The sequence below is a fragment of the Corythoichthys intestinalis genome, chromosome 3 (genome assembly GCF_030265065.1).
Source record: "Corythoichthys intestinalis isolate RoL2023-P3 chromosome 3, ASM3026506v1, whole genome shotgun sequence".
Classification (NCBI taxonomy): domain Eukaryota; kingdom Metazoa; phylum Chordata; class Actinopteri; order Syngnathiformes; family Syngnathidae; genus Corythoichthys; species Corythoichthys intestinalis.
Genome location: NC_080397.1, coordinates 39700068 through 39711692, shown reverse-complemented (window position 1 = coordinate 39711692; position 11625 = coordinate 39700068). Strand labels below are relative to the sequence as shown.

Genomic DNA, 11625 nt, shown 5'->3' with positions numbered 1-11625 from the left:
CCCATGAAAAGATATACTTAAATATCTGCAGAAATGTGAGGGGTGTACCCACTTTTGTGATACACTGTATATATTACACAACTCCAAATCACGTTAAAACAATGTGTTATAAATACAAATAAAATGCAAAGATTTGCTCATCATGTTCAACCTAATTGAATACACTACAGTACAGAGACATTTAATGTTTAAACTAATAAACCTAATTGTTTTTAACAAATAATCATTTAAAAATTTTACGGCTCAATGCGTTCCAATGGCGTACCGCACGCAGGCTATTTTTAGACCGTGACGTCGCATCGTAAAGCGGACGTAAAGCCGAAGTGGGACATTATAGACCCGCCCTCGCATAGACACAACGCAATTAGTGCTACTTTTCTCCGGTAATCTTTCAAAAACGAGCATGCCGATCACGCATTGCTTTTTTGGAACTTGTAGAAACGACTCTAGACATTACGACCATGAAAGATGTTTTCTTCATACGTTCCCGGAAAAAATGTGAAGACCGAATTAACTTGCGCGGACTTTAACACCAGCTCGGCGAATCCATTCACGTTTCATATGCAGTAAACATTATGTTGGGTTGGCATGGTCTTTCAGAGGACAAAGAGGTAAGCCATTTTTATATTTTTACTTTATTTTTTTAGCGTAACGTTGTGCCGTACTGCTTCTGTCTGACAATGAATGACCTGAAAAAAATTACAATGGTATCTGACTGCCACTGTTACCGTTTCTGTTATATATATATATATATATATATAACCAACTTTAGTAAGGGGGAAGTGTAAATAAATTATAGGATTAAGATGTGTTATCAATGAAAAAATTAAGAGTGTTCGTTGGCTGTCACTGAGTAGCATTTGCGATCGCTACACAAAGCTAACTAAATTACCCCCAAGAACGGTAAGAGACGTAGGACAACCAGAGGATATAGATCAGTCGCGTCGATTAAAAAAAAAAAAAAAAAAGCTAAAGCTATGCTTAGGTCGGTTCATTTTTTTCGTCTTTTTCAGCCTTCGACACTAAAGCCATCTCTTTAACTGAACATTTTTATGTTCTTCCACATCTATGCCAGTCAATTTGGCACCAGGCACATCATTTTCGGAGAGAATTGGTAGGGGGTAGCTCTATAAACATCTCCTTCGTACACGATTTCCATTCATTTCCTATTGGGGACAAACGGTGGCTTGTCCTTGCTTAGCAACAGTAGCTAATGTCATGAATATTAATGAGCGGAAGTGACGTGTTGCTTGCGGTACGCCATAAAAGGTGAGCAGGCTCATGCTTTGTCATCTTTTCTTTTGACAGCATTCAATAGACGTAACTTGCGAATTGCGGATAACCCAAGTTGAAACTTTGTTGGTGGAATTCTTTCCCATTCATCCTTGATGTGCAGCTTCAGCTATTTAACAGTATGGGGTCTCCATGGTCGTATTTTACACTTCATAATGCGCCACAAATTTTCATTAGAAGATAGGTTTGGACTACAGGTAGGCCAGTCTGGCACGCGCACTTTTCTAGGAGCTACACTGTTGTAACACATGCAGAATGTGGTTTGGCATTGTCTTACTGAAATACGCAGGGCTGGTCATGACAATGGCATTGCTTAAATGGCACTACAGGTTTCTCCAAAACCTGTATGTACCCTTCTGCATTAATGTTGCCTTCACAGATGCATAGGTTACCCACGCCGTTAGCACTAAAAGCCCAATACCATCACTGATGCTGGCATTTGAACTTAGCATCCATACCAGTCCTGATGGTTCTTTTCCTCTGACCAGGAGGACACAACGTCCACAACTTCCAAAAACAATTTAAAATGTGGTCTTTTCAGACAACAGAACATGTTTGTCCATCTTAAATGAGCTCAGTCCCAAAGCTATCAAAACATCCCAATTCAAATGGGCATATCTTTATTTTTTTCCCCAGTGATTATTACATACATCTACAAAGTATCTCGTATAAATTTCAGATTATAAACGACTATTTACTCCCCTCCCCCCAACATACACACTCGTCTTTTTCATGGATTTTACAATCTAATGAGCTGCACGTCTTTTGGTGTAAATGTCCCATAATACAATGTACATCACTGACTGTGGCTTATCGTCCAGTGCATCTTATGTGAACAAAACGTTTTCTTGTAAATTTGGTGGATATAGCTTTTGTCAGGTGTACCTTATATTCCAAAAATCGCATTATTCTAAAAAATATAGCAGATTATACAATATACTAGCAGTATGGCACCTCGTTGCCATGGATACAGTACTACTTGTGCTGGGTTGTTGGGTCCAAGGTTTGTTAAATCGACATAAGAAACCTCAAAATCAGGGCTTTCCCATGGATTCATGTATGCTGGACGGATTTATCGAGCAGTATGGCCCAGCGTTGGGTTTGCGTAACTTGGACACAATACAACCAAATGATATAACATACTTTCCTCAAATGTAGGAATAGTAAAAGGACACCGTAAAGGGGTTAAAGCGCAATTGCTTTTCCATCACTGTGTACAGTAGGACTGCAACTAATGATTATTTTTTTAATTGATTAAATGGACAATTAATTAAATGATTAATCGCGTAAATGTCTCTTTTTTCAATCACCTTCCATAGACTTCATAACGATAATGTCTATGCACCTTCACAACTTAACTTAAGAGTTGTTTTAGGCATGTTGTAAGTATCAATGAAGACAAAATAGATGACTATTACCTTCAAAAATAATATTTTGTTTCAGCTTCTGACTTTACTGGAGTCTACAAAAGTTTTAGGTACATAACATTTGTTTTAATTGTTAAAAAAATGTCTGAGTATAAAACAGAAAAAGAATTTCCCAGTACACAAATAAGAAAATTTTATTTTTCAAACATTGTTCACAAATACAATCCAAATCAAATTTTAAAACACTCCTTCTCGTATGACAATTTACAGTTTCAATGGGAGCTTGTGTTGAAAGGAGACTCTAAACAGATATATGAATGGGTTAGTGTGTGTGGTTTCTTTATAAAAAGAAATGAGACAACTTTACTATCTAACAATAACTCAAGTGCTAATATGCTTCTCCAAAACACAATACAAACCGACTCTTAAGACACTGATTAGCATAATCTGTAACTAGCTTAGCACTATGTGCTAAGTAGTAACGTCTCATCAACAAAGAATACAAATAAAATTGGCTTCATTTACTCACCTCTGATGGAGGCACACTGGCTCTAACGACACAAAAGACAATCTAACTCTCGACACTTTGTAAAGTTATTGATTCAGCAACCCAACCTGAGTGTGGCAAACTAGTAGTGAACTCTCTCTCTCTCGCTCTAATAATTGGCATGCGTGCACAGCCTCACATTACACACAAACAAAGACCCAGTCGGGACTGCTCATAGCTGCCGACAAAATCTGAATACCAAATTCGGTGGCAACTAATTTATTAATCGATTTAATCGATTAGTTGTCGCAGCCTTAATGTACAGTATTGTGGCGAGCAACGTGTACTAGAATGAGAGACAGTTTTTATGTTTCACACTTGCTGCTTTTGTGCCCCATACACCGCATGACCCCAAGACACAGCGCCTTTATTGAACAGAAAACACCAGCACATAACAGCGGCAACCACCACTCTCATTTATGGTTGCCACAACTACCCATGAATCATTGCGGGTGTAACACACAATAATAAAATTGTATTTTTAAAGCATCCAGCATCTTGTTGTGGATTACTCAAAGCCAGAGTGTATCATCACAGCACATTTTGAAGCAGTTTCAAACCCACCTGCAACATAGCGGTCACAAGAGAAGCGTATTTTGCCCAAGAGATGGCGCTGTCACCTCCACAATCAGGCTGCATTTTCTGTGCTAATTTTTGGAGTTTTGAATTATTTTTATGCTCTAAATTAAAGGCCTACAGAGATCAAACCCATCCAAGAACACGTCCGGACACAAAATGTACAACTGTGCAAAATTTCGTCAAAATCCGCTCAGGATATAAGAGTCCATAGAGAACGATCACACAAATTTCCATTTATACAGAAGTGTAGATATATAAAGTTTTAGTGATGGGTGTTGTAACCGCTAACATTTTTAGAGCATGGAAATTGTACATACAAATGTTTATAACTTTTTTTTTTTTTTTTAATGAAAGATGCATTGACTGCGCCGGTATAAATAACCAGTAAGTGCTCCTCAGCCTTCAAGGCACGGCCGTGAAGAGAGCCGTAAGCTGAGGTGGTGCAAGCTTTAAGAACAGATTAGGTAAAGCCTCTATTAGCAAGGGCTTCCAGATTCAGGGGCTGTTTACTTAAAAGCCCTGACACACTCGAGACGGCTTTTGGAAGGAACAAAGCAGGTTTTTGACAATGAGAAACAATACTGATGAGCTATGAAAAATGAAAATAAAAATCCTAGCACCACGCCCAAATTTAATGGGTTCTTAAGATAATACTTCGGCCTTAAAACAAATGAATCTACAATTATGAAACAGCAATAAGAGTATAAAACTAACTTAATCTAGCAAATTAAAAAGATAAGTGACATGAGACTAGAAGGCAACTAATACGATGACAGAACTCGAGAGCATTTGACCAAGAAGAATACATAAATACACAGCTAAAAACACCAAATAACAAAGATAAATGCATCCAAACGTTGCCAGCACGCACTGTTCAAACACAGATAGAGAAGTAGCACTGTCTGTCATTGAACAGCAGCACTTCATTCAAACAGAGTGCAGGGAAATGACACGAGCGCAAATGTTTGTTCTCTCAACGGGGTGAAGTAGGCTTTAACACGCAAGTGAGGAAAAATGTTTTGTTCAAAATAAATAGGTACCACTGCCCTGAACTGGGTGTATTAGAGAGCTCCTAGTTTAATTAGCATTAATGTTTGATGAACTCTTATTCAAAATGACAGGCACACATTGGGCTACTGCTGCACTGCATCAACACCCACACTGTCTGGCATGACAACAAACGACTCAAGAAACAAAGGCGCTACTATTTACCATCCTGCCCACTCTGGATAGTGTTTGGCTAGTGTTATGAGCCAGTGCCTAGAATATGTTTGCTATTGTTTTGAAATCAATACGATATACACAGAAATGAATTATTAAGATGTGGTTGAGTAGAGATGAATGGAGCAGACTGTGGCTCGGTGAATTATGAAAAGCCTCTTCAGATTGCTCTAATTATCAGTGAATGTATTAATTATCCTTGCATGTTAATCAGCAAATCCTTGGGTTTATTCCTCATCGCTATCAGTCAAAGCGGTTTTGATGGTAGCTGGCAAAATTTGTTCCCATGTGCACTTGTACTCAATTTCAAACAGAGGAAATCTCCTTCAGAGCTATCACATTTAATCGATTTATCGACAACAAATTGTTCATATAATTTATCGCTATTTTGAAATTTCATTCATCTGTTAAAAAGTCATTATGTAACTTAAAATTGTGAAAATGCTCTTCTTTCAGACTCTCATCAGTAAATATTTCTTATTTTTGTTGTCCTGATGAAAGCACTTTTTATCTGTATAATGAGTCAAAATAATACATTTGCAAACATATTACATTTTTAAAAACAATGATCAATATTTTTCCCTATTTTCTGACATGCTATGGACCAAACCAGGAACTGATTTATTACTATTCTATGGAAAAAAATAACAGACAATATCGCTTTAAAAAATTGTAACACATTTGGACACCTGTACGTCTGGATTAAGAGATTGCCTAGTATTTCAATTTTAAACATTAGAGAATGCAAAAAAAAAAAAAATGGCCACGGACATACATTAATAGTGTTAATCAAAGCTCTAAAACAATTTGACATGAGGAATAACAGCTTCCATCACCAGTGGAAAATTTGAACAACTTAAGCGTGTTTATTTAAAGTGAAAAAATAAATAAAAATAAAAATAAAAAAACAATAGAATATCAATAAAATGACCAAGTTAATTTTTCAATTATCCATCTTTTCTACCCAATATATGACGTAAAGTAAAATTTTTAAACTTCAAGAAACTTCGCCTGTGTCAAGGTCAGGGTTTCATGCCTCATGAAAATTCACCTCCGGCCTTCTTCTACTACTTGGCACATATGTGAATTACCTAGTGGTTTAATTTTGACAATTAAGAGTGGGATTTGAGACGAAGCACCCACTGATTACAGAATTGTCACTTGTCTGTAACATCAGGGATGGAATCAGGGGAAAAGTTCACTGGCAGAACTCATCTTCTCAGCATTATTAACTACCACTTCCATACAAGAAAAATAAAAGCTCAATGTTGGACGTGCTCCAGTGTTGTGCTTCAACATGTGCTGATTACTGGTTTCATGGTTTACCGTGGTATGAAAACGTCAAGGTTTCAAAACCACAAATTTTCCGTCATACCGTCCCTAAGGTATTAGCTATTTTTTTTTCCCAAAAATGCATGGAGATATCCCTAGTTTGCAGCTGTAAGGCTCAAACCTCTCCTACCGGTTGTTGCTCGGTGTCAGTGAGTCAGCTGTGCTACATGATGGCTGGAAATGGTGAAACTCTGGAACTTTTTCCCCCATCGAAGAAAATGAAATAGCTGGTATTGGAATACTTCGGCTACAAAAAAGTTAGACGGCCACGGCCTAGAGTAGGAGGACCAACCGACATGTAAAACATGTTTGCGGAGGGTGGCTACCGAGGAAGCAATACCTCCAATATGATTTCGCATTTATACAAAATTAACGGTTAGTAAACAGTACTGTCATGAACGTTTTCCACCAGCTATGAGCGTTAACTCCAGCGTGTTTAGTGTGTTTAGCGGTGTTAAACCATCTGGGGTTTTTTTTCTCTCTGGCAACTTTTTGTATTGAGAAAGAGAGTGTGTGCACAATTTAAACATATGAGTCATACACACGTGCTTTTTATGGAATTCAATTATTTTTGTTCTGCTGGTAATAATGTTGAGCTGTAGCTGTGGATTTACACTCACCTAAAGGACTGTATTTATTTTACGGTATTGGCCCGAATATAAGACTGTTTTTTGCATTGAAATAAAACTGAAAAAGAGGGGGTTGTCTTATATTCGCGGTCTAGACATTATACCCATTCACAACGCTAGATGGCCCCAGATATCATTGAAGCGATGTTCTGTCATGACATATCCCAGCTGCTCTTTTTAGTTTAACCAGTTTGCATTATTTTATTGCAATGTTTTTCCTTATTCAGATTTGTTTCAAGACTACAGTTAGAGTTAGACTTCACTTAGATGGTTAATGCAGTTATTGCAATTTTGTTGTTTTATCACAATAGATTGGTTTATTTACATTTCAAAAACCGGAAGCCATTCATTTACGAATGTGATTGCACTTTAGTTTATATTTAAATTTTCAGATATTAACATTTGAATGAGGCAAAATAACATGCCTTTTCTGTCAAATATATTGTTATAATCAGGGGTGCACATAATTTTTTTGCCCAGGTTCTCAGAGGAGGACCTGGAGATGTGACTTGGTCCTCATTGAGCTTGAGAGCCGACCCGCCTAATGCGATAAATTTATGACAAGCTTTACTTAGAGCCAATTAACTTTAATTAATTATATTAACAATTAATGCCTGATTAACATCAACTGGCAAAACAAAATTGCCATTACTTTGAAGTGAAATGTAAAGAAATAAACATAAACGCACCAATTCAAAACAAAGGGCATTATGCGGCTCCCACATTAATTCAATTCAATTCAATTTAACTCCAAGCCTTTTTAAAAGTGGGATGTCCTCCTCATAAGACCTCATTGAACGTGCATGTTTAGCTTTGTAAAATGCGAGCAAAAACACGTTTGTCAGTGCATGGCGCTGTTTTCATTACCTTTATTCCGCCACTTGTCCATAGGGCGAGTACGGTGCTGTCTGACATTGATAGTTTGCTTAATTGCCACATGCTCTCTGTTTTTTCGTGCTTTTCAAAGTTTGGATGGCTGAAATTCTTTGAACCTACATAAAATGCGCTGCTCTTATCGGCGACATTGGGATTCTCACGGCACATTTTGTACCGCATTTCCGTGCGAGCATCATTTACTTCTAGCCACGGTACCTCCTGCAGCCACTTTTCAGCAAAAGTCCTTTTTTCGGTAGCTCCGGTGACATCTCTGTCGTCTGTCTGTCTTTTGACAGGGGTGGGGGAACACGGAAGTAATTACTCAGTGTGGCCTGCCTCATCGACATTTTGAGAAGTTTTTTTCTCGTGTCCGCCGCAAATACAGTGGTCAGCCATCGGTACGCAAAAGCGTATCGAACCCGTTGAGGGCCAGCGCGTTTGTCTACGCCCAGTACGCATGCGCGGATGCGGACCACTTATGTGCACCCCTGGTTATAATCATTTGTTTCAGATATACTGTACTTATTTTCTGTATAAAAATTAATTTGGTGTTCAAAAAGTCTTTTTTCAAAGAGGGGGTCGTCTTATAATCAGGGCCGTCCTATATTCGGGCCAATACGGTAATTTTGGATGTTTTTTTTTTTTTTTTTTTTACATTATACATATGTTCTAATTTTGTGATATGTTTTGAAAATAAAAATCGTGTTGAATGGAAAAAAAGTTTTGTTTTTGTTTTTGTTGTTGTTGTTTTTTAACCCAGATATCTCAAAGTAACACATTTTAGAGCTTTAATTACAATACCATGATACCGTGAAACCGTGATATTTTGGCTTAAGGTTATCATACAGTCAGAATATGATATCGGCACATGCTTAGTTGTGCTTTGTTTGCTTATTTCTATTCCTTGTTGATACTTAATTAATATGTAGTGAAATGCAAACCAGGTTGGTGTTCCCAATTATAAAGTGACCCACAGTGAATTGAACTTCACTGCCTGGTGGAAACGTGGATTTTAAAGCCACTAGATACTCTAGAGAGGCCAAGCTTCCGAAATATGAGACACAGATTACATTGTATTACTGTGGCTTTAATGGCTATCCCATTTTAATTAAACATATTAGTTTGGGGCTTTCCCTAAATCAGAAGTGTTTCCTAAGTAGTGTCACCCTTTTTCCTTCTCGGGTTCCTGTTCTCTCTGACCAGCATGTGGCTGGCCATGTTGGGAAGATCACTGGGGAGATTCTTTCCACAATTAACTCACTCACTCTCTACTGGCTCACACTTCAGCATTCCAGTCCCTTGGCAGGACACGCTCCAAGTGCTCTTGCAGACAGACAGAGATGTGGGCTCTGCTTGCTTTAAGTAGTAGTACTTGGCTTAAGTTGGGTTGGGTTCTCTCCCCTGGCAGTTGCCTCAGCTTTGGCCTTGCCTAGACACAACAAATGGTGTCCTGTCTGCTCTATGAAGAAGCGAGACCTCAGGGTGAAAGAATCCATCTTGTCATGTTCTGCTAGCAACCTGATCAGACCTTGGGTATTCCCGTGAGTGAGCAAGGCCCTGAAGAATTAGGTATTCAACCCTCCTAAATGTCAAGGACAGTAAGCACCAATATAGGACTGAGACTCTCCTTTGATTTACGCTCAAATGCCACATACATAAACAAAATAACTGCAGTGTAGATGATGTGGCTATTAAGTTACACGCTTTTTTATTTGTGGAACAGGTGATTAGCAGGTGAAACCCCAATTTGGCATGTATTAATTCCAGAGTGAAATGGAAGCTGGGAGCGATTCAAGTAAAATCAAAAACTAAAAGACAAGAATCATAAATGCCAGTGAATACCATTACTCACCTTTAATGAGCCGCTCCGTTGTGGACTGTTTTTCTTGTTTCTCTTTATCCTTTCCAGACATCTTCGCTTCGTTTGTATTTAGTTGTTGAAAATTGTGCTGCTCTCCTCCCCGTTAGCTTGGTACAAAGTAGCGCATCGGTTTCGTGGTCTTGACTTTCGGTTTTAATATTGATCTTCCAAACATTCGGTGGGGGTAAAAGAAAAAAAATAAGGCTGGCCAAGGAGCTGCAGCTCTTTGTGGGGTGCTAGCTTACTTGCAGCAACATTAGTGCTGGAAGAGAATTACGGTTCATAAATGTGTGCAGGAATAGACGCGTGCAATACAAAGAGGGAGTTCCTTTGCTTTAAGAACGTGGTCGTTATTAGCAAATTTTTAAATACCTGAATATTACCCAGAGCGAAGAGTGCTTTTCCGAGATAATCCGATTTAGTTACTCTATTTTTCGCTAGTTAGCCAGCTAACATTTAGAATGTAGTGGCAAGTGGGCGAACAGGAAAAGACGGCAAATGAAGCCTGGTGGTTCATCTTCGAGGTACAAGCCGCTCCCTGAAGAAAATGACAGCCTTTAGGTAAAATGTAAAGTCGTTCCAAGAGACAGAGCACGTCTTGACAGTGTATCCACCTCCTCAGATTAAAGTGTAATCTGACAGTGTGAAGAGGCGGCGGTGGATTTCCTACAACATGGTGGAGCCGCCGTGACGTGACTATGGAAACGTGACACGTGGGTTGAGGGTGCGTTCACAAACACTATGCGTTTATGTCAACATGGTTAATACAATGGATTCACTCTCCAATGGACGCTTGCAGATGGGCGATCAATGGAAAATGCATACAATTGATTCTTTATAGGGCAACTGACTATTTTTGGTTAATGGAATAACACCTTAACTCCATAAAAAACATGCGTCCACATATTTGGTATATAAGCGTGGCCTACAAATTTCTTCCCGGAGATCCCCGACGTGAAGGTCGCCACAGAGCCAGAAATTGTATTTATTAATTAATTAATTAATTATTATTATTTTTTATTATTTTTTTTTTTTTTTTGGGGGGGGGGGGGGTGTTAAACCTCTTAAACTATTAAAATGCAAAGAAAACTGTTTTAGCAGTTATTTCTATAACACATACTAACACATACTTTTTCAATGATTTGCAAAATAAGAGTAACAAAAATAGCAATAACCCCAACCTCCATGTCCGAATTTTCATTTTCCCTCATTTCCTCATATACTAAATGCCAAATCTCAATTTTAACAACTAAAGAACATAGGATGTATATTAAAATTGAAGTTAATGTAAACATTTGCTTTTTTAACAATAAAGATATTTTTTTCTGAATGTTTGTTACTTATAAGTACAAATGACTTATATTATGCAGAATGAAATGGAATATATTTTGAAAATCACGCAAACATTGACTTTTTTTTTTTTTTTTTTAAATCATAAGGAAATGAATAAGTAGCCGAACATAAATTAAAAAAATATAAGTCCAAAGTGCACATTGATAGCTAAGATGTTCTAAACCTCATCAGAGCAAATAAAACTAAATATGATAAATAAGCCTCCTCAACTCTTTCGTTGCTCTTAAAGATTTGATCCATTTTATGTTGCATTGCCTTTTTTTGTCACATCAATTCAACAACTTTTTTTTTTTTGCTGTTCCAGAAAACATACACATTTGAACCAATCAGAGCTAACTATCTCTGCTGATCACCTGTCAGTATGTCAGCCAACTGAACGGATAATCCAGGCGTTTTGCTTTGCTGCGTGCATTCGCACATTGACGTGACTCATTGTCAGACTCAGATAACTGCAGCAGCTGGGAAAACCTCCATGCCGTCCGTGGGATAAAATGAATAATAGATATTAGTGGAAACGGATTACGCTACACAAGCACTTCATTATGCTTGTTGTGAACACTAGTGTAT

At 37.9% G+C, this 11625-nt stretch overlaps 1 protein-coding gene across 3 annotated transcripts in view; it reads right to left on the bottom strand.

Moving 5' to 3' along the window:
* Nucleotides 1-10680, bottom strand: part of ppp3cca (protein phosphatase 3, catalytic subunit, gamma isozyme, a) — a 42333-nt gene extending 31653 nt beyond the window's left edge. For 2 of the 3 annotated variants that reach the window (XM_057831133.1, XM_057831135.1), the window contains exon 1: nt 9697-10680. In XM_057831133.1, coding sequence (XP_057687116.1) covers nt 9697-9757 — 61 coding nt within the window. In that variant the 5' untranslated portion in view covers nt 9758-10680. The remainder of the gene's footprint in view (nt 1-9696) is intronic. The other variant, XM_057831134.1, reaches the window with a different exon arrangement.
* Between the last annotated feature and the right edge of the window lie 945 nt (nt 10681-11625).